This window comes from Varanus komodoensis, unplaced genomic scaffold (genome assembly GCF_004798865.1).
Source record: "Varanus komodoensis strain SLA01 unplaced genomic scaffold, ASM479886v1 scaffold11, whole genome shotgun sequence".
Lineage (NCBI taxonomy): Eukaryota > Metazoa > Chordata > Lepidosauria > Squamata > Varanidae > Varanus > Varanus komodoensis.
In genome coordinates this window covers 6,327,439-6,351,421 of record NW_025335317.1, presented here as the reverse complement: position 1 = coordinate 6,351,421, position 23,983 = coordinate 6,327,439, and the positions used below count along the sequence as shown (strand labels likewise).

General features: G+C 45.4%; 1 protein-coding gene across 1 annotated transcript in view; it reads right to left on the bottom strand.

Annotated features, from left to right (window-relative positions):
- Positions 1 to 9,645: 9,645 nt before the first annotated feature.
- The window catches only part of RET (ret proto-oncogene), a 53,867-nt gene continuing 39,529 nt past the window's right edge, over positions 9,646 to 23,983 (bottom strand). Inside the window, exons 16-20 of the mRNA XM_044420058.1 lie at positions 20,413 to 20,483; positions 17,113 to 17,250; positions 15,387 to 15,486; positions 11,618 to 11,765; positions 9,646 to 9,803 (exon numbers count right to left, since the gene is read on the bottom strand). Of these exons, the coding sequence (XP_044275993.1) occupies positions 9,646 to 9,803; positions 11,618 to 11,765; positions 15,387 to 15,486; positions 17,113 to 17,250; positions 20,413 to 20,483 (615 nt within the window). The remainder of the gene's footprint in view (positions 9,804 to 11,617; positions 11,766 to 15,386; positions 15,487 to 17,112; positions 17,251 to 20,412; positions 20,484 to 23,983) is intronic.

Below are 23,983 nucleotides of genomic sequence, written 5' to 3'. Positions count from 1 at the left end.
GCCGCGCCGCAGCGGCCCCACTTCCTGTGAGCGGGCGAGGAGGCGGCCGCGGCATTGGCTCGCCGCGGCGACGGCTCTGCGCCCGGCCGCCGGCGCCTTAAAGCGACAGGCGCGCGAGGAGGCGCCCCGCCCCGCCGGTCCCGCCCCTCTGCTGCCCCCCCGCGGCGGCTGGCGCGGCCCCGCCCACCCCGCCGTGGGGGCAGAGCCTCCCTCAAGCGCGCCCCCGCCAACGGAGCGCGCGGCGCGGGGGGGCCGCTTTCCCCCGGGGCTGCGCAGGTGAGCAGCGCCGGGCGCCGCGTGCCCCGCGCCCGGGCAGCCTGTGGCAGGGCGAGCGCCCCATCCAGCCCGGGAAGGGACCCCCCGCGGGGGATGCAGGGGTGCGCGATGCGGGCAGGGCGATCTCGGGGGCTCCCGGGCCGGGCGGGTGGGGGGGGGGGCACACGCAGCTCGCAGCATGCAAGCTGGGAGTGCAGATGGCGGGGGGAGCTTGCAGTTCCCAGCGCACCTCCTCCTCTAGGGATGGCAGGGATGCCCTTTTGTGGAGTAAGAGGGACCTGCTGCAGTTGGGGATGCCCTGCTGTCCTACGTTCTTCCTGGGGCTGTCCTGGAGAAGTCTTCTGAAACTTGTCCCTGCTTCTGGCAGGATCGTGGCCACCGGGCCATACTGGATTATGCAACTGCACTGGCTTCCAGTTTGTTTCCCAGCCAGTTCGAGATGGTGATCCGCTTCGGAGCTGGATAGGCAGTCTCCGTCCAAGAAGGTTCATGGGGCAAGAATTTTCAGACAGTTTTGTCTTGACATGCGTTGTGTAACTCCCTGAATGGTTAACTCCATTATGTGAATTTCAATAAATACCTCTTTCATCTGGTCTATGGCTGCAGGCAACTGCATCTCTTATTGCATAACATTTACATGAACAATACAATGAAGTGACTGTAACTTCCAGGGGATGATGATGATGTTCTAATTGAACCTTGGGAATCAATCCGCATTGGTTTGCTTTTATAGGTTAGTGAAGTTATCCTCAAATTACTAGGCATGTGCCTTGCAAAAAATGATTTAAGTGAACAGTGGAGGATCCTCCAAGCGTAAGTGCTTCTTACTACCAGCCCATTCTGCACATGGAGAGCTATCCTGGCTCTTCTGAGAAACCACCAATCTAGGTCAGAAAAGGAATGGAAAGAGGAATTTATCTTTCTTGTAGTTAGTTTATTGTTATGCATTCTTTCTAATGGCCTAATAATTTTTTCTTGGCTAAATAGTTCATACACTCTGCCGTATAGATCCTGGAATGCAATACGCAAACCTGTCTGTTCCTGCCTGTGGCTACTAGTGAGGGCAGAAGCAAGCGGACGTGGGAGATATCAGTACAGAAGATTTAATCACATGGCTTAGGAGCAGGCAACCTCTTTGGACACAAGGCCCAAATTTTATTTCAGAGAATCCCTTGCAAAGCATTTCAGATTTTAACTTACAACTCTTTGCTCCAATAGTGGGCAGAATTTAACAGCTCCTAAATTGGTGTTGGGCAACTTGAGGCCCTCCAGATGTTTTGGCCTATGATGTGTCTCATCCACCCCTGATGGCTGTGCTGACCAGGACTGATAGGAGTGGCAGGCTGACAGAGGTGGAAGGCCACCAATGCCCGAAATAGATAGGCTGGACATGCACATGGTGGGCATGTTGTGAGCGGAGCCGGCTGGAGCCAGGGGTCAGACTAGATGGCCCAGGAGGCCCCTTCTGACTCACTCAGTTTCTATAGCAAGGCAAGCTGACCTGTGGAGTATCGGTACCCCTTCCGCCAGCTAAGCAGAATCCCAGCTTGATGCTGTTCACTCCTGCCCTGGGAATCAGCTGTCCACTGCACCTGAGAATGTACCCAGAAGCAGGAGCTTTGGGCACTAGGTGGATAAGCAGAGGTGCATATTCGCTTGGGGAGTCTGAAGCAGGGGCAAGGTCAAGCATCTGCAAGATGGTCTGCCAGTGACTTTCCCAGGAACAAAATCTCAGGCTAGCTTAAAAGATGGTGCAATGCTGAATGCAGCTGCAGTGGCTTATCTCCGGAGACCCCGTCTACTTCATTCTTGCTGTAAGCGAGGGCCACGTCCCGCCTCAGACCCACTTAAATAACATAAAGCACCTTTCAGTTGTGCTGCATCAGCTACTGGGATGCTCTTTCTGCAGTGGTAGAATACACCTTGCGCTTGGGGTGGCACCCCAAGAACATGGTCTTGCCATGCAAGATCCGTGTCACACTTGGTGGCACTGAACCCCACCCAGATTCCCCGTTTTCAAACGCAGTACCCTTCCTCATCAGGCCTTCCTGCCAATCAGGTGTTTTGTTTTTCAGTTGTAAGAATAATTCTACCTTTCTCATTCTTAGGGGGTGTTGGCAACATAGGAGAGGTATCAAAAGGGGCGCTTGGGTTGAGAAGAATAAAGGTGTTTTGGCTGTCTGATGGCAAACATGAAGTTTTTTCCACAATACCCATACTTATAAAGAGACATATTTCTAATATAAGCATGCTTTATTGTAAAACGTAACAAATGAGCAGTCTGTGCTTTTAATTAGGAATTGAATCATCAGCCAGGGAGGGGGTGGTATGAAGACTGAAGAAGAGAATACAACTCCCCCCATCATTTTAGCAAAGGGGTGTTTCTGCAAAAGCATGAATTGTGTTCAGCGTTTGGGGAACTCTTGGAAACTCATTAGCTTGATTTGCCAGAGGGCCTTTTACAAAATGCTGTAGTCTAGGTCTTAATGGGACAATAATTCCAGCCACAATCCCCATGCGAAGCTAGTTTCATCATTTGCTAATTAGTCATAATAGGCAAAACCAGTCAAATAATAATTTTGAAAATACTGGAAAGAACAGTCCCCAAACCTTTTAAAATCCCTGAGTTTATTTGTATCATAAATCCTCATCTGGAGTTTTGGTGTCACTTAATGTTTAATTTTTAAAAATACAGATATTGTTGGAAGGCCGGGCACATCTTGCCGCCTAGCATTTCTAGTCAAACGGCTGTCTAGTTGAAATATGTTGCTATTATGCAATGTGATAATGGAATAAACTGCAGAACGCTCGCTTTGGTGGCCCCAGAAGGATTTTCTTCTCTCTAGATCGCACTGGCAAGCAAACTGGGGTGGGGGGCGAAAGTGCTCCTCTCCCCCACATTTCCCTATCATAATTGGCTGTATATTATGTTGCACTCCACTGTTCCCTGAGAGAACTGGAGGATGCTTCAGGGAAGCTTTTCACCAGTTCCAGTTGCTTGCAATTAGAGGGGAATGGAAATTTATGATATTTATGATAATGAAATTCATTTCATTTTCAATGTGCAAACTAAGCATGAAGAAGCAAGCAGACAGACAGACAAGAGCAGGGTACAGTCATTTCCTTACAAAGTTTATTTTCTTGCTCTTTTAAATGCCTGCGGTACTGTTGCTTGGATTCAGACCAAAAAGATTGCCTACACCCATGTTAACATGAGATCCATTCAGAGGCTACTCAGCGCAGGGGTTTTGTGACCCGGCCCCCCCTTGGTGGAACTCCCTGCCATTTTATCAGGCCACTGCCCCTTCTGCTTTCTTACTAGAATTTGCCACTTCTATTTAAACAAGCTTGCAATGTATGGCTGTGAAAGTTGGACCATAAGGAAGGCTGAGCGCCAAAGAATTGAGCAAGGCAATCAAACCGGTCAGTGCTAGAGGAGATCAACCCTGACTGCTCTTTAGAAGGCCAGAACCTGAAAATGAAGCTCAAATACTTTGGCCACCTAATGAGAAGGAAGGACTCCCTGGAGAAGAGCCTAATGCTGGGAACAATAGATGCCAAAAGAAGAAGGGGACGGCAGAGGATGAGGTGGCTGGATGGGGTCACTGGGGCAGTGGGTGTGGGCTTGGGTGGACTCTGGGGGATGGTGGAGGACAGGAGGGCCTGGAGGAATGTTGTCCATGGGGTCGCGAAGAGTCGGGCACGACTTCGCGACTAAAAACAACAATTTAACAAGCTTTACATAGAAGCATGGAAAAAAGTGAGTCAGAAAGGGGTCTCCTGGGCCATCTAGTCTGACCCCCAGCTCCAGCCAGCTCTGCTCATATAACCCCCAACATGTGGTTGCCCAAGTCCCCAACACAGTTTTACTGGTATAACTGATTTTTATGTATTTCATTCTTAGGTGTATTTCTTTGCTCAGGGATACTTTTTAAACATCAGTTTGTACTTTTTGCAACAATGGAAATGAGTAAGAATCACTCTGCCCGTGTGTGAAGGTCATTTCTGGAGGCCTTCCTCATCATGCCAGCGCCACCAGAGGCGTTGCACGTGGCCACTGGGGAGAGAGGCTGCTGGGCACTCTCTCAATTCTTCCAGTACGCATCCTGCTTCCTTCCAGAAGCATTGGGGGGGGGGGGGGGGGGGGTGCTCATGCATCTATCACCTTATTTATTGGAGGGCATCGCTAGCTGCAGTGCCCAGATATGAAATGCTCTTCCTGGGAGGTTCTCTTGCAGTTTCTGCAAGGCTTTGCTAGCAGCAGACCTCCTGGGAGTCCCAAATGGCACATCCTTTCCATCTTCCCCAGCCTCAGTCCCTTCCCCCCAACTAATAATGGTTTTCTGGTTTCCCAGCTTTTATGTAAACTTTCCTTCCTTCCGTCCTTGTTTTTTTTTAAATATGTTTTATTTTTTGCAATTCACAATGCAGTGCCTCACCCAACTCTTATGACTTTTCCATTTTGGGCTCTGTGCCATCCCTACTCACCTCTCAAAACTGTGCTGTGAACTTCTCCAAAATTGAATTCAATTTGTGATCCCTCATCCACAGAAGTTTGCAGGTCCTCTTCAAATCATCTTTCAAGGGCTCTCCCATGTTTTCCAGCTATTTTTTGTTGCTTTTTGTGGAGGAAAGTCAGGTAATAATTTTCAAATGCAGAGTGAACTGGAATGAAAGTTCTGTGTGATTTAGTAATTCTGTTGTGCTGTAGCTATTCTGCATTACATGCCGAGACACTTTAGCCATCTGGGATCCTGCACTGTACATCTGTGTGATTTTCCTTCAAGTATGTTTTCTTCTGCTGAAACACAGACCAGATCAATCGTGGTTTTCTCAATTACAGTTCACATCTGCAAGACACACCATTTAATTTTATTTGCTTGAAATAATTTAAAAGCTTGGCTTTAAGGAATGGAGGAATTAACAGTCTATAGAAACGTTCTAAGCTCACAGATAATTCTTAACTGCTTTACTGTGCATGGTTTAACTTATTGTCACTTCTGAATCTGCTCATCTCATCTCTTCCATTCTCCAAGCTAGATCTATTTTTGGTGCTGAATATTGCAAAAAGTGATGGATCTGCAAGGCTGCTAAACCCAGAAAATCTGAAGTGTCAGATTTTAAAAGCAACTACAAAACTTTAAAACATATTTGGAAGGGTATGAGGGACATAACTCAAGAATATTGTGTCACTTAGCTTTAATAGGAATTATGTTGTTGTTGTTGTTTTGTTGTTATTATTATTATATTGCATTTATATCCTGCCTGCTTATGTGGTTAGGAAAAGTCCCAAAATATGGTATGATCTGCAACAAATGCTCTACTTGCAGTCGGGAACCTGCAAGCCACATTCACACGTTCTGCTTCCAGGGCAAAACCTCTTGAGCTTTGCAGCTTGACAAGAAACTGCAGCATTTTCTTTCACCTTTCTGGGTAGTATAATTAAACTTGCAATAAATAAGCAATGGTGTTAAGAGTTGGCTTTCAAAAGGCAACTGTGGCATTTCATACATTGAGTATGTATTCATACATGCATCACCTTATTTATTGGCTGTGTGGGGGTGCATAGACCTCCCCCCCCCCCAATCCCCTGGCAATGATGTGCAAAAACAGGCAACTGCTTTTGTGTTACACAACTCAGGCCGAAGGAAGCAGATTGTGGAAAACACATTTTACATGGAAATGTGCAAGGAAGCTGTTTTCATTCTTGTCATACCAGCTATGAAATGTCATCCAAGGGAACTGCTGTGATTGTGATGAATACGCACACACAAACCATCCCAAAGTTGGGCTATACAATGGTTAGCTGCTAGCAGAAACACCACTGGGCATTTATGTCCACAATTCAGCAAGTGCAGAGAACTCTGAATATGTACTTTTGCCATCATTCCACATCCTTAATTTTTTTTAACTTGGATAATCTGTTACCAAAGATGTTCCTTTTCTCATTCCCTTACAGGAGTATAATCTGCTATATGTCAATTTGAGGATTTGTGCCAAAGTTGTCCTCTGCTACCGCCTGGAGATTGCCAGTTGTTTTGCATTTGACTTTTCCATGTTCCGAACAATCGGACTTCATATTTAGGATGTTGTAGGCCGACGGGGCGCAGGTTACAGCACAATTGGAACTGGTAGTCAAAGCACTTGAATGGCTAGGAAACCTAGAAAGAAACTTGAAAGACATTGCCCTGACTTTGGCAAATCACGCTGATAGCAAGTTGTGTTGCGAGACCACTAGAGTACTCTAGGACCACTGGAGTAGAGACCACTAGAGTAGACTAGGATCTTTGGCATATTCAGTTCCTCCACCATATCCTGTTACTAAATCCAGATCTGTGATTCCTCATTTCCATATGGATGGTTTTGAGGCTCTGGCTGTGGGAAGAGGGCTGAGAAATGGGATTTTATTATTCCCTAATAAATGGGAAGGCAAAACTATCTAGTAGGGGCACAAGGAGCAAGAGGAAAAAGTAAATGTAGCCCATAGGGAGCTTTCCTTTGACTGGGAAGCTTCTTTCTCAGAGTTGCACCTCCTGTGATAGTAAGAATGAACTACAGAGACATTCTAGCCTTGTCTGCTTGTACACTGTGATTACAGGGCAGGAGTAAGGGGTAAGGATCAGCATTTCCGATTTCCAGGAATTTCTGGCTGCGGCTTGTGCACACCTAATGCTGTGTTTGTAGCTGAAAAGAGCCCAAAATGGACTCCCTGTGATAAAGCAATACTGGGCGGTTTCCTCGGTACCTATTTCTGCCATGCCAAAGAGGAGCAGCAGAGTAGGTGGTGTCAGAGCAAGCCCTATCCTTACTTCATGGTAGGGATGGCTGTTCCACACTCGCCTGAAGTGCAGGGAGGGGAAGGCTACTATAATTACCGCTCTTGGCAACCCGTGCGCAGGCGTTCAGCTCAGAGGCTGCCAGGTCTTGGCTGCAGAGCTGACCTTTCCATTAGATAGCTGAATCTCGCCAAGCAATGCACATTATTTGCCTTTGATTATGATGGGAAAGTCAGGTCTGCAGGCTCATGTCAAATCCAGGTCCTCTGGAGCATAGCAAGTAGTAGGAGCTTGTTGCTCAGAAAGAAAACCAAGCTGTACTGGGGCGGTTCTGATGGGATCTCTTTGCTGTTCCTGGGCTTGTTGGTGCAAGGAAGATGCCTTGCCTGGCCTAACCGCTGGCTTTCCTCCTTTGGCGTGTCAGGCGCTGGCACACAGGCCGAAACCTCCGGCGAAGGAGTCCTGCAGGCACCAGCAAAGATTTCGGACCTTCTTCTCAGCAACAATGAATTCACAAGCCCGCGACATCTACATTTTTATTATTTGAGATGATTGCTTGTTACAGTACACTAAGGACTGTCTCACATCTCGGTAGGCAGTTACAGTTTATGTAAACACAGTGTCTAGCATAGTGGTTAGCTTACAGAAAGAGAATGATGGTTTTCCTGTCTTTTGTCAGAGAACAGGCTGGCTTTCAACCAGTTTATCTGCATGAGGTGTTGGACCTCTTGCATGGAGAGCAAGAGTGGTTGGTTACACGGCTGTCTGCTGTTGTTTTGGCAATCTGACTCATTGATTTCTGGAATAACTGGGACATGTAATACAGACACACGGAATTACACGGGAGAAACCAAAGAGACAGAAGCAATACTTTGGTATTATTTTTGATTATGCAAGAGTATCCAAAAAGGATAAACATATGGGTTATGTTCCAGCATTCTTTAGAAAAACCAAATAAAAGAAAACAATCCTTCTTTAAGACATTATAAAATTACAAACAAAACACAGTCATGTTATGCTGCGTCTGTTAACTGTTTCCGCAAGTGCTGAAGGAGTCAGATCATTTTCCAAAAGACCATGCCAAAATTAAAACATCACATTCATTGTTAACTTTAAGTCTCTTTCAAAAACACACACACAACTTTAGTCATGTTTTCCATTCTGACAGAGGGAAAAAAGGAACAAAGAGAGCAAAGACTGTGTTGACTAAAATGCTTTGTCCGTATATGATTCACAAGAGAAAGGAGTTCTGCAAATTAATGTTCTCCAGGAGTTAGTGCAGGTGCAATATGAGGGCTCCTTGTTAATTGGGGTTAATACACTGGAAACTGGGCTTAGGAGTGTGCAATTCCTTCTGCAATTCCCTGTCGCCTTCGCCACAATTAATCAGTTGGCCTCCACCAATACGAGTTGTGGGTGAGTTGACCAGGTTTTTCCATTTAAGCACCCTCTGGCAGCAGGGTGCGCTGCAACTCCTTGCCTGTAGGGACCAGGCTGACCTCGGGCAGACCAAGTCCTGGTGACCACCAACTGGTTCACTGCAGTGGGAGGGTTTTGCTTGAGGAAGGGGAGAGGCTGTGGGTGAAAAGCATGCATTTCCAAGCCCAACTCCAGGTTTAATTAACTGTGGTTAACAGGGAACCAGTGAGTGCTGCATCCACATTTCCCTGCTGATTGCTCAGTGGATGGCAGAAATTAAAGCGCTGGAGTTGGAGTAACGAAATCCCACTGGGTGTGGCTACAAACTGGGTCCCTTCGCTTTAGCTCATTCCAAAATGTCCTGAGTAGAATTTGAAATAACAGTGGAATGTGGAGGAAAATAAGTTGTGTTGGGTGGGCTCTCTGAGATCAAGTCTCCACTGCTGTGTATCTGGTATCAAAGTTTTCCATTGTGCTACAGGTAAGAACAGCTTAACCCTGATAAAAAAAACCCATTTTCACACTAAGACAGAACAGTGTATTTCTACAGGTTTCCAAGACTTCAAATCTTGAATCTCGACACAGACTTGAGTCATCCAATGCTCTTGGTTCCAAACCCCCTTTATCTCAGGAACCATTACTGTCAACAACATGGTAACACTTAATTCTAGACCAAGTGCTGGAATTTCTGGAGAAAATTGTTCCCATTGTATAATTTGTGCTTCATGCTTTGATCAATTTGCCTTTTCTCAGCAATGACCACAGAAATAGCAGTTTATACTGAAACAACAGGGTTTCCCCCCATCCCTCCCCGTGCGATAGTTCCAGTACTGAGCCATTGCCCTGACACTGCACTGATGAAGTTCACTGGCCACAAGTAACACGTCACTACCAAAATGGATTACTTGGAGAATGGCAAAATGCTTAAACCAGCACTGGAACTCTCACGCGACCCGGTTTGATATGTCTTCATAAGGGGAGAAAGTCAATTATCGTATTCCCCGTAAGAGAGAAAGAACAGTTTAGGAACTACTAAACAGCAGGGGAAAGTTTCCCATTCTGGAAATTCCTGTTGCTTCAACCAGTTGTTATTCGGCAAAGAATGAGCCAAGGGAAGGCCATTCTTTGGTCGTCTGCTCTCCTCCTGAGTCCATTACCTTTCACCAAGAAATTGTTAACTATCAAACTTGTCCATAAATTTTGCCGCTGAGGGTGAAACCATCCAGTTAGCATATACACTATCATTTGCATATCTTGAAAACCCAGATTTAGGGCCATCGCATCTTGTGAGCGGAACGGGGCTCTCCTCAGGCCAGTTCGGGTATGACATGCCTAAAAATGAAAACAGATAATTTTTTCTGCACTGAAGAACCACAACTTCATGTGCAGACAGTAAGGCCCTTGGCAAAACTCCCTTCGAAAATTGCAAGCCACATTACAACGCATCCCCCTCCTTAGCAAAAAAGCAAAAGCAAAAAAACCAAACCAAACCGGCCCAGGACTGCGTTTCAAAAGGCTCTGAAGTACAAGTTGCAGTGAAGGCCAAAACTCATGAATAAACAAACAAACAAACAAACAAACAAAGTGCTCTTTATATCTATCCAAGTGCAAGCTAATACGTTGGGTCCTATTAAGTCTTTGGATTTCAGGATGTTAATTTTCATGGGAATACAGCAGCTGATTGGTTATTGCAATGGAGTATTCCTGTGGTTTATAAAGTGCTCAAAACAGTAGTTAGCCTACACAATTCTCCAATTCTAAGAGGTTTAACACTTAACATGCATGTCTTAACCCTAAAAATACTCATCCCATTGAAGTCAATAGGATTCATTCACATAAGCATCTTTTTATTTAAAAAAGGGGGTCCTGGAACAGCTTCCACAGGGGCAACTGAAGTTCAGGAATACCAGTTTTGCTGGTAGTTCTTCCTCTTGTGGAGAAACCCAAAACCATTCCTGGCTAGGACCCCAACAAGTTTAAGCTTAAGACACCGACAAATAAAACAATTCAAGTGTCTCTTTGGGAACCCAAATATAATAGCTAAGATCTAGCTTGTCCAAAGTTCACATGCAAAGAACTCCTGGTCCTCGGCAAGATTAGCCTGGCAGTTAGCCATCTTCACAACATGTCCATTCATTTAAGAGTCTAACTATGAATTAAAGAATTGGAGCTCAGACTGTAGGTTCCAATTCAGTTCTCTTGATGCTGACAAATAAAAAGAATTGGAAAAGGGGGAAAAGTGGCATGGCTTGAATTGAAGTAATTTAAAAGTGTTAATGGCATGTCGAACATTTAATTATGTGACCAAAAGTAGGAGTTTTGGCAAGAACTGTCTTTACTGTCCATCTCACCACCACAATATTAAAGCACATTCCTTTTAAGACACTTGCGACAACATTGAAAACATGGCTTAGATGCTGACATCTCCGTGAGAAACCAAAAGCATGTGAAAACAGCCGTGGTTGCTTTCATGTCACCCTCACAGTTCCAGAGCTGCATCTGCTCTCTTCTGTCTTCCCCCTTTTCTACACCCATCCTGAATTCCACTACTTGGTAAGCAGCCATGGCTGACTGGGAACTTAAAATATACACTCAACAGTTAGATTCAGGAATCCATTAGGATAAAAACAGTGAAATGTGAAGGAAATCCCAAATCTTCAAGCAGTTAAAAAAAAGGGCAGCTTGTTACTTAAAATGAGAGGTGCCAAATAGAATGGTGCACTTTAAGTGCTTCCAACCCCATAGATACACAAAAGTATGCTTTTAATTGGATATTTGCTCACATATTTTTTAAAACTTCCCCTGAGAGTACTTCCCTGATCTAGGATAATTTTTTTTATCATACAATATATATTTAGTACTGTTGCATGTTTTCACATCCTTTATTTTTTTTTAAACACAGCTGCAAAAGACGGCTAGGTGAGAGCCTAATGCAGAGTTTGACAGTGACAAATGAAAAAGAGAGAAAGAGAGAAAGGCGGGGGGATGGGGGTGGGTAAGACTTGCCAAGCAAATTTTGATTGGTTTCATTCAGACAAATAATACTCTAAAGGGTATTACAGAGTGTGAGGACAGTGCAGAAGAAAATCGCTTTGGATGCGTGTGTGTGTGTTGCTAGAATCTAGTAAATGCATGTGAAATTCTACCATAGAGTTTGTTTTCAATCCATGTGGAAGGAAGGGTTCGAGGGAGGGGAGCGTTATTACAATCCACAAGGGGCGTCTCTTCTTCGGAGAGTCCATCATCGTAAAGCAGGGAGTCCGAAGGCGTGGAAGCTGCAAGGTCTAAATAGTCCTAGGCAGATAAAGAGAGGGACAGTTAACATTGCAGGCTCGGCCTCTGTTTCGACTCGTGTTTCTCATCCCTCCGATGGAGCTCATCCGTGTGGGTGAGATCATCGGCTTCTGCGTGCTGCAGGAGGAGTATCCTTGGAGACACATTTGTTTGGAGTAACACTAGACACACTTCCTTAGACATGTGCTCCATGGCTACTCCCCAGGAACGGCGGTCCTTGCCAGCCAGCTAACACAGGGAATCTGGCAGGCAAACTTGGAAATTCTGCTGGCTGCCCCCCCACCCCCACCACACGCATCTTGTGCTTCTTCCAGGAGAAGCAGGAGGGAGCGAAGCCAGACTACTGAGCAGCCCTTTATTCGACAATGAGAAAGCCTTACACAATGAATCTGGTCAAGACCCACGTGGTCAAGGGATCCGGAGGATCCTCAGCTAGGAACAGCCATGCTTTGCACTTTGGGGACGCTTCAGAAGGCGTCACAGTGGGAAATAAGATGTTGCGTGAGGATACGATCACCATGTAATCTAATAATGGCTCCAGTCTTAACAATGGCTCCGCTTAGTGAAAGCGATGGCACCCTCACGGAAGAGAAAGGCCTCAGCAGGCCTGGGGGAACGCCAAGGATTGCATTCGATTTGAAAGGCAGCCCCAGGAGGGCTCAATGCCCACAGAATGCTGATTTGACTGTAAGCTGCTGGGGAAACAGAGGGACAGGTGGGAGAGGGATGGAATGGGGCCCCTGGAAAAGGAGGGCAGAAGCATGGGACAAAACAACACCAAAGCAGTAGAGAGAACCACCTCCACACACGGAGTGGTCATCTCTGCTTCTCAGGGAGAGAACTGGGCGAGAAGAATGGGGTGGAGGGAGCACTGCGCAGAAGCAATTCGTACTGCAACGTTTCGTTGCAGTTCTGACTCACTGATATTCTTTAGACTAGGCGTCAGCTGATGCATTTGGCCAAAGAAGTGTCTTAACTTTTTTTTTGGGTGGTTTTGGAGACTGCAAGGACGGACTATTGCATTCCTGGCTACTTGAAGGCATCTGGCTACTGTTGGAACTGAAAGGATGGACTAGACAGCTGTTGGGTCTGATCCAGCAGCAATTAATTTACAAGAAGCTGGATGCCTCCAGACAAGGTTTTTCTCATGCTACGACTCTGCTGCAGTCGTATAATTTTACCAGACGTTCAGGTGGCCAATGGGAACCCTCCCGTGTTTTCCCCTCACTTCCCTCTTTTTCCTTACCGCAGAAAATCCATTAGGGAGTGGGAGTTTAAAAGCTGCATGATAGCATCAGCAGCTTTCCACCTGGAAGAATCTACCAGATAACCACATTCTGGGGGTAAGAAGGCCTCTCCTCCCATGCAGAAAAAGTACTTTTACTTGAGCATGAATTTGTCCGCAAGTGCCATTTCCCACCCTGTGAAGTCTAGAGTTTTGAATCATTGGACTTTTAAAAATTCAATTATTCACCGTCTAGACATCCAGTCATCTACTCACAGTGCTCCGTGGGCCTTGATGGAGGAAGCTGACAACACGGAGAGACCCAGCATCTTTCTTTCATTAGTGAGTTCGCTACCAGAGAATTGCTTTAACCCAGTAATCAAATGGCCATTTTGTTGTGCAGGTTGTGGGGAACCAACCCCAGAGAGCCACGCTTTGGCTAGTTAGACATTCCACTTCTATTTAAGGAAAGCGCAAAACTCCCCTCTTTGAGAATCAGCAGTTGTGGCTACCTAAATCTTTCCACTACTCAAAAAGGGGCGTGTTGCGTGTTTTTCCCCAACAAGATCTTTCCAGAAGTGCTTCTAGATTGCGTGTCTGCCTGCTTTCATGCTTCTCTCATGTTAGAAAAATGCTTCGTAGTAAAAACTTTCCTAATGGCATTTCTCAAGCCCACCTCTTAGCATCTTGTACAGTATTGGTTGTTTTCACTTGAATTAATTGTTGGACACTTGAGAAACCTCTGCTGGACTAACTGAATTTTCTCGAAGTGGGGTGTGGGTGCGGAATGACCAAGTAAGCCTGTGCCCAATTTTGGATGATTCAGAATGACATAAAAAGGATTCTCAGCCTGCAGGTTCAGGAATAAGCCCCACTTAAATTAATTCTGAGAAAACATGTATAGGATTGCAATGCTAGAAGCCAGGTAAGATTTGCCTCTTTTTTATGTTTGAGTGCCAAGTACTTCTGATTCCCTTTTAATAACGTTTTGAATGGAACTGTACATTTTATGCTACTATGGGGATGCCGGTCAAACTCTTGAATATAACTCTAAGAAATGAATTAATAAATAAATCCGGCTTTTGTCTATTGCACTTACCTGTCTCTAGATGCTGACTCTTTGTTTCACAATATACTGAGAAGTAGACCTTTCTGTTTTATATGTTTTTTTAAAGCTAGGACATTCTTGGAATGTCAGGACTCCCTAAACAGGCATACGGCTGCACACCAGGGGAGCAAACAGCAGCCTCCCCAAACACCTGGAGAACTAAAAGGAAACCCTCTGGGGTGATGCCAAGCAGCAACCTCCCTGAGGACATGTGTGAATTTCTCTGAGGGTTCAGGTTGAGGCGGCTTGTAACCGTCCCCGAGGTCTCCACCCAAGAAAAGCTCCCTCCCCCACCCACTCTTTCGGAGGGTTGCGGGCAGAGAAGAGAGGGCTCCCTGGCTTCTTGGCCAAGTCGCAAGCCTGCTTCGGTTTGAAAAGCTGTTGCTCCTGGCAGCTACTGTGTTTTTCCTGGGCTTTCAATGGTCCAGAACCCTCCCCTATCAACTTGTGATAGGAGGTGGGACGGGATGCCAGAGGCTGGAGGAGATCCTGAGCAGCTGCCAGGAGAACAGCTGGCCAACGCTCCCCGGCCTCCTGAGGAGCCGTAGCAGGGTCCCTGGATGCAGTCCAAAACCGTCTGATAGGTTGAGCCTCTTCTATGAAAACGCTTTGGCAAGTTTGGACATCTGAATGCTGGAAGGTAAAACTGTTAAAGATCTTCAGACCCAAAGACCCCTTCTTCTTTACAGGAGTTGGAACTTTAGTGCTCTATTCCACGTCTTCCCTTCTTTCTGTGCCTAAAATTATTTTAAATATCGCCTCCCTTTATCAACAGCTCAAGCCAGTTTTGGTTTCACACACTGCACAACACTGTGTGGCTTTGTCGTGGTGTTTATTCCAGGTGATGCAGCTAAGCATGCGGTTCTGAGGTGTGATGCATTCATTTGCAAACACCTGTTTGAAAACGCAGTCACACCCTGCACTTGAATGGATACAGTTGAAGCGCAAGTATGAAAAGGCCTTGTGTTGTGTACATGCTTCCCCTTTAACCTAAACAACACTGTTTACTGTAATCAGGCACCACAAAAATGTATCGTGTGCTACGCTGTTGCTGTCCACATGTCTCAGACTAAATCTCCACAGAATCTTCAACCTCCTTTTCATCCCTTTCCCCTGATCTTTTGAATATTCTTCCTTTGCAGACCTCATCTATGCCCATGCTTTCTCCAAAGGCAGTTGGTGAAAAACGGACACAGTGACTCCAGTGAAATCTTGCCAGTCCCATCGAGAGAAATCCTTGCAAGGCAAACCTTTCTGGCCAGCTTTCATGAACTCAAAAGACACTTACCCTACTCTTCACCATCATTTTCTCTAACTCTTTACTGATTTCGGCAAACGTTGGCCTCTTATCTGGCTCCTGTTTCCAGCAGCGAAGCATCAAATTGTACCTGCAGGAAAACACACAAGAAGATGCACTGTGTATGAGTCAAGACCTTCTTCTTGTTGTTGTTTTCCTCCTCTGCCAACAGTTCTCTAATGAGGAGCATGATCTAATAGGAGGGTCACCTGGGCATCTCCAAAACAAGAGGACAAATGGTGGTATGGATAGCACATGCTACGCATTTAGTATAATTAGTTTAAGTGGACAAAAATGCAGGGTAGCCCCTCGCAATGGGAAAGATGGTGACCAGCAGAACTGTGCAAGAGCTCAGCCTGCTCCCAGGTCAGAAGTGCTGATGAGCAAGCTCAGTGCTGCAGGTCTCACTTCCCCAGGTTCTTTAACAGTAAACTGAACTTCAGCTGGACGGCCCTTCACATAGAGGATTGTGCTCTAGAAAGTAAGAGACGCAGCCACCCTCTGACCTGACCCCACTGGGTCTCCAGGCACAAAAATATGCCATTCTGTTCCTTCTAGCCTATTTCGTAAAAGCCTGGCAGTTGGTAGAAGAATTCACTAGGCACGTCTCTTTAATACAGAGGAGACAATGAGTGTCCGTACGTTATGGATATCTTCTCACGGCAATGGGTACTTTTAAAAGAAGGCCTTAGAGGCCATGTGTCCCAGAAAGGTGAAGCTGGAAGGAAGAATCCAGATAAAATAAGGAAGGAAGGATGGAAGGGAAGGGAAGGGAAGGAGAGAGGGAAGAAAGAAAGAACAGAAGACGTTGTTCAGCCTTCCAGAAGGAAATGATGGAATACCTTCTGCAGTACAATCCCCATAAGGTAGACAATGGCCCAAATGCTGCAGCAGACAAAAGGAGATGCGAAACAGGTGGAAGCTGCACCCAATGCACGCACGGAAGGGGTGGGCAGGACTCCTACCCAACTTGGTGTGGCTCTAGAATGTTCTGGATGACCATTCTGTGACAGACAGGACCTGACAGTACTTCCTGACAGCTAGCACCCTGGGGGTATGGCATGGGCTTCCACAGGAGGTGGCTGAGGCCCCATTGGTGAGGGAGTTCAAAAACAGGCTGGACATGCACATGGTGGGCATGTCGTGAGCGGAGCTGTTTGGAGCCGGGGGTCAGACTAGATGGCCCAGGAGACCCCTTCTGACTCACTGTTTCTATGCTGTGTGTGAGTCCCAGAAACCATGCCGAAGAATGGGACTCGGGTAGAGGGCCCACCTGTCCTGGGTGAGTGGAAACTGGGAGCACCTCCCTGAGCACAGGTAAAGCTTTGCAGAAGAACTCAACCCCTGTGCTTGGCTGCCTGCTAGGTGAACTGTCCAGTCTCCTCCAAAGGCATCGCTGCATCTCACCTAGCTTCAGCTCATAGGCTTGGTGTATGTATAGGTCTCTTTTGTGCCCGAGCTCATTGCTTCACCATTCATTGTTGATTATACGGCAAAGTGTGACATCGATGCCTTCCGAAGTTCTTCAAAGGGAGTCCACCTCCTTTTTTAAGGTGAAGACAAGTGTCTCTCCCCAGCTGGCTAGTGCTCCTTGAGGGCTGGCCACCAGCACTACTGCTGCGACAGGGTAAGACCAACGATGGAGGAGCCAACTGCCGTGCAACATGGCTACAATCGATCGATGGATAAGCAAAGCCTGCCATTTTGAATTACTTACATCTCCTCACTGCAGTTTTCTGGCTTCTCCATTCTATAGCCTGTTTTTAAGAGGTTAAACAATCTCTCAGGTGCAATGCCTGGATACGGATTGCCTCCCAGGGTGACAATCTCCCACAGCAGGACACCAAAGGACCACCTGAGGAGAAAAGAAGGCAACGTTCACACTCACACGATTTAAATCAGAAGAACAAAAGCATCATTGCAATCGCACAGAAGCGTAGCAGGGTGCAGAAATAAAACAGAACGTATAAAAACAAAGTTCGTAAGTCAGATGGTTAAAATGCCGGGAAAATGAAAAGGCCTTTGTCTGGCACCAAAAATAATATAAAGTAGGTCCCAGGGGCACCTCTCTGGGGAGCCCATTCCAAAACCAGAGTTTGGTTTGATTTGATGCGTTACATTTTATGTGGTACCCTTGAGCCGTGGGGTTCCTTGGGAGGGCTTACAGCAAGACAAGATGCAAAATACAATGATCTAATCAAAACTTTACAATAGCAAAAATAAAAAATACAATACTATACTCATAGCAAATGCAAATTCAAATACAGTATTAACAGCAGAGCAATACAAAATCAGTTACTTGATACGAGGGGTCTTCAAAAAGTTTCCGCACTTTTAAAGACTCTATTTATTAAGAATTTCAAAAACAAATCACATCACTTTTCTATATAGTCACCTTCCTTTGCGATGCATTTTTCCCAGCATCATACCAACTTTTTAATGCCATCAGAAATATATATATTTATATATATTTATAAAATATAAAAGTGTGGAACTTTTTTGAAGACCTCTTGTACCATAATATTCATAATGTCAAATAATTAAATACAACTAAGCCCCCTCCCCCACTCAAAGTCCCATACACGCCAGCACAGATTGGCTAAGAAAACGGTCAACACAACATTTCCCCTACATCACAACACAGCAGAAAAAGGCTCAATCTTCGGGGCCGTCCAAAGTTGAAGCAGCAGTGGGCCAGGTAAGATTAAGAAATGTGTCTTCACACTGCAAAAACGGTGACCTTTCCTGTGATTTTGCAGAGCTGCATGCTACTATGGCAAACCAGATCTGTAAGCACTCCTGCAATTTTACAGGAGATTTTACAACTTCACAAATAAAGCTGCAGAGCATGGAAGATGGGGGGGGGCTGCCCCCTGAAATCAGTAGCGCTCAAGTGATTTGAGTGTGACTTGCCCCACTGAGCTGTGCAGGGTTTAAAGGGAACCGAACTCTTGTAGCCCATGGCTGAATTATGCCTCATGGGCTTTGCATTCACAAGCAGTGTTTAAATCTTTGGGATTCCTTGGAAACTTGCTGGTCACTGCAGCCCTTCTTTTTGGCGCAGTGTGCATTCTGCTGCACTGGTTTTGAGAAATGACTTTGGCAGGAAAGCAGCCTGCAAAAACGAGCTGAATGTTTGCAAACTGGAAGGGCCGCTTCCTTTGGTCATAGGATGATTTCTGAAGTTCCTTTCTTGTCCTTCACAGACCATGTAGAAAGAACTTGTTTTCAGCTTCTTTCTTGAGGCCTGCTCCATTCATAAAACCATGCATTCTGTGCTAGGAGACCATCTGTTCTCTTTCATGCTCTTTCTCCGAGTTAATGTCTCCTCCACACAGGGTTAGAATTCTCTCTATGAGCTTGCCAAACAGGGCTTGCGGCAATTTGGATTGTATTACTAAGGACTTTTCTTGCTGATGTAAAAGCACTATTTATCTAGCATATTTTATTCTTGCAAGTCTTTGAGCTAACTTAAGCTGAGAGAGAGTCACTAGTCCCACTACATCAGAAAATGGCACCTGAGTGATTGAATCTAGGTCTCTTAGGTCAGAGACTTACCAGGTGGTTGTCTTTTAATATCCTTTTAAAAGGATGGGGAAGATTTTAGACCCAGTTGGTTTTTCATAGCCATTCAGCTGTTCCTGGAATGTAAAACTTGTAGGCACTAACTGCTTCCCAAGGCTTCCCATTGGAATGAATGGGGCCCATGAAGAGCACTACTGTGCCCTCTTGCATATGTACACAGGTTAGGTGGGGCTTGCTCAAAACTTCCCACTGGATTTTAAAAGCCTTATGTCTTTTCATGCAATGCACTGGAGTGTGTTAATCCTAAAAAACAAAGCAAGTGATGGGAGGTTTTATAAGCTGCAGTATATTTAGAAATCAGTAAATTACTCTGGCGAACAAATGTGTACCAGTAGCCTCCTGGCCAGCTCAGCAAAGCTGCAAGTCCAGGAATGTGGGACGCAACTGTGGTTTTCGAGCCAGTGGCAAGGAATGGCAGCCAACTGTGTACAAATGCCTTTAGAAGACTGCGGGAAATGAACTTTCAGGGTGGGAGGATGGAGGGGGAAAGAGAGAGAGAGGCGGGGGAACAGTATTCAAACTGAACACCAGCACGTTAAGCAAAGCTAGAGAAACGCCGTCCAGCTAGTGGGACTATGGGAAGCTGGCCAATGCACATGGGCTGTGGGGGCATGCTGGCTTTCTCTCCCCTTTGCACACCCCATGGATTATGGACCCTTTGCTCCCAGGGTAGTCCCGCATGCCAAGGGAACTGCTGGTCAAGTGGATGGGTTTGGGGTGAAGGTGGGGCTGTGGGTGTCCAAGAAATATTGCTGGTTCTCTAAACGAAACACGGTTCTCTGTGAAGCTTCTAGAGGTCAGAGGAAGTGGGAAGCTCCCAAAGAACAGCGGATTGCCTTTCCCACCCTCCCAGGTGTCCAGTAGTTCCTCTCTTGCTCATGCTGCCAAGGAGGAGGCAGGCGGATTCCCAGAGGGGTGGGACCTGTAGAAGAACTGAGCACATGCAGTGCTGAGTTCATTTTACTTTAGAAGTAGAACCAGTCCATGGCACATTCAGTTTTCCATGGCTTGCCTTGAGAAACCCGCTTTCCTTGCTGGCTTCCCTGCCAGCCACCACTGGTTCCATTGTCCACAGCAGGGCTGGAGAGCAGATGGCCTCCCCACCACCTGGGGTGCGCTTGCCCAGGACTGGTGCAAGGCTAAACTCCCATGGTGGGGCCTGTCTCTTGCACACTGCAGACATTTCAGATGGATTCATCCGATTCTGAGGAGGAAGCGGAGGAGCCAGTGGCGAGGAGGAAGAGAGGACTTCACTCTGTACATGAGCAGATGCTTCTCCCTCCGCTTCAGCTGAAGGCTACCTAGAGTTTGTGCTGCTCTGTAACCTGTTAAGTTCCAGGAAAGGAACCGCACTTCAAAGGGTTGTCATGATTGTGAGAACAAGACGGGAAGGGGTCGGTGTGTGGCAGCAAGCATGCAAAGGTACACTTACACGTCGCTTTGCGTTGTGTAGATGTGATCAAAGAGAGATTCTATCGCCATCCATTTCACAGGTATCCGGCCCTGGGGAAGAAGGAGGAAGATTACTGCTTGGCCCCGGCTTCGAAGGTGTTGTAACCCCCCTCTTAATCGAACATGCAGCTAGGGCATGGCTCGACACGGGTAAAAAGCATGCTCAGAGTGTCCTGTTCGCGTAGGAACAAGAACTCCAACGAATGTGCACGCTAAGCAAGGCTGACCACAAAGCAGGCTACGCTCCAGCATTACCACAGACGTTACGCCCTTGTACCCTCGCTTGCTTGCTTTAGCATAAAAAATGTGCAAATGTAGCTCAGTGGGGTTCCCCTATTGTTTGCTGTTATTCAAGCACCTGCATAGCCGTCCGTTGTAAAAGAGTATAAAAACTCTGCCCTCCTTCTGCTCGAGACCGCACTCTGCTCAAACGAGTGTGGTCCCTGCAGGTAATAAATTCCTCTCGAAAATTCCAACTGGTCTCTGGTCTCATCCGTAAAACCGCGGGACACAACAGAAGGCACACACGCCAGGAGCATTTCCTTTGCTGCGTTTACCTCGCACCTGCTTTTCAGCCACTCCTTTTACCTTATCTGGATTATAGCAACACATTCTCTGTGGAGGGCTGTGCATTATATTTCCATCATATTTCCACCAGTGTCAAAGCTGGGGAAGGAGGGAACCAAATGCTGTGACATGCAGGATGAGTCCAGTTATGTGCAGAATAGCCATTATGTGCAGAATGGCCACTGGTCTTTAACCCAGTGCTTTAATAGGGATGCTTCCTCCATTTTCTCTGGGAGAGGAAGAGTGCTCCCTTTACACAAAGTTTTCCGCCTCCCCAGTGGTTTTCCTTCTCTGCTTTCCTATGGTTGATTACACAACCACAAGGTGGTGCTAAAGTACAGAGCAGAACTGTGAATATACACAAGGGTTCTCACAGTGAATCATGGAGGCATCTGGGCAAATACTGCATGTTCCTCATTCTAAAAAAAAATGCAAAGGGGCTGGAAAATGTGGGAGGGGCCCTGGAGGGGTTGACAAGTCTATGGTTATGCAGTGTGAAGTAATTCCATTTCTTTCCCACCATGAATGAAGCTTGATTTGGGGGCTGTTGTTGTTGTTTGCTAAAAAATCTTTTCTGTACAACCAAGAGGACTAGAAACTTACTTCAAACCAAATCCTTAGCTTCTCCTTGGTGCCATATTTTACATGAGAAGATTCAGTGCAGCTGCAATTGCTTAAAATCAGTTCATTTCTTTTACTATCTAATACTGAAATAAGGTAATTTTATGTCTGGTTTTATTATGAGATTTTTAGACTACAGACAGTATGACTTTTAGTCAACTGAATCTGCATTGATTTGCTTTGGAAAAGCAGGCTGCAAACAAAGAAAAATAAACAGCGAAAATAAAAATAAACCTTTGAGCTTTTCTTCATGAGGCTCTTAATTGGTCATTAACCTGCTGAACCTGCTTTCGGTTTCATTGCCAAACTGAGCACTTCATTTCTTTTTCTGCTACACAGCCTCTGCTCGGTGCTGTGGGTACAGCTGAACAGCACAGATACCCAAAAGGAAACTGCACTTTCACATTTATAAGTAAATATATTTTCCCCGCTCTTAAAATAATAATAAAAAGAAGAAGAAGAGGAGAGAATAAAAACAAAAACTTCAGGAAAAGTGCTGCTTAGACACAGAAGCAAAAGTAGAGGGTTGTAACATCCCCTAAATAACCTGCATACAACCATGATTAAGGGATGAAAAGGACACAATTGCATACAAAAGTCCACTTCCTCCCATTTGTGATGACCATGCTGTTGCCAATGCACTGCTATCAGCAGAAAATGTAACTTAGCTCTGGTTTTAATGTCTGTCTGTGTAAGTACACAGGGCTTTGCAATGAAGCAAACACTCTTCAGAACCCATGAGAAGATTGGGGAGCAGTTCTCCTCTGAAGCATTCAGCCAAAGAAAAGTTGCTGAACGCTGAATACTGCTAAGAGGCTATCTAATCAAACAGGACTACCTGGGGGCAGCTGCCTGTAGTTCAGTATGAAAGGCAAAACGTAATTATATCAAGGGAAAGAGGCATTCCAGATTAGCAGATATGGGCTAGCGATCACACAGGGCAACTTGAGGTATGAAAGGAGAAGGATCCAGGTCTCAAGAGTGGCTACTGCTGCAAAATCATTATATTAGGAAATCATTAATGTCGGTGTGGGAAAAGTTAAAGATAAAACTGTATACTAAATTACCAAGATGGCTTTCACCTATGGAAGCTCTTATATATCCAAATGCATTGAATTTTGATATGATTGTGAGATATGATATTTTGGATAATGATGGAGGATTGAAACTGAATCAAGAAATACAAGAACAAGGATCTAATATTTCTTGGTGGCATATGGTGCAGATACAATTGAGATGCTAAAGACTATAGAATGTGGGGCTTTTATAAGGAGTTAACAGCATTTGACCACGTGATTTTCAAACAAATGAGCAAATGATTAAAAGATCGTATAATTTTCTACTAGATAGGAGAATGGAAGATGAACAGGTTAAGGAAACTATGATAATGTGGGCACAAAATTTTGGATATAATACTGAGTTAGAGAAATGGCAAAAGCTGTGGGAAAGAAATATTAAAGTAACATTAGCAACTTCATACAAAGAAAACCTGTATAAAATGTTTTATAGATGGTATTTGTCACCAAATAGGTTAGCTAAGGTGTTTCCAAATATGTCAAACGGATGTTGGAAATGTAAATACAAACTGGGTACTTTTATCATATGTGGTGGACCTGTGATAAGGCAAAAAAGTATTGGATTAAAATGGCTTGAGGAAATGTTAATTAACTAGAGAAACGGGACCATGCATAGATTTAAATATGTTTATAGTTTAACATAAAAAGAAAAAATGTGGGGGGCTGACCCAGCAGGTCCGATGTTCTCAATGATTGATGTTGTTTTTAGTTTCTTTTTTGTTAGGTTTATTAAAACTTCTTCAAAAAAAAAAAAAAAAGGAGTGGCTACTGCTCTCTCTGGCAGCAAGAATAATTATGGCCACATTCTAACTTTTCCGCAGTGCAACCACTCAGAAGAACAACAACTTTAAGATGCAAGAATATTCCTTCTCGCAAGCAAATCACTGAGAAATGACCCAAGACTTCCCGGCATTTCTTTACCAGATACTCCCAAAGTGCATTTTACATCCACAGCAAAACTTGTTGGGAAATAAGGCTAGAATTCCAGAGACTTGAAACTGAGCAATGGAGTTTTCCACCCTCCCACATGAAACACTAGATGTGGACAGACGTCCAGTTTGGATGGGGGAGTGGAAGCAGCTTCCAAAACGGCATGTCCATTTCTACCTTACCATGGGAAGCTTCACCAGAAATGGGCATTGGCTAAGCGAGGTGGTAAGACAAACTAAGTTTGTAAATGTTCGTACACACCTCTGCCGTCCTTCAAAACCTGTCAGTTTTATCCAAAATAGACTATCCTCGTTCATAACTTTGCACAACGCTACCTGGAAAGCCACTGCGATTTCA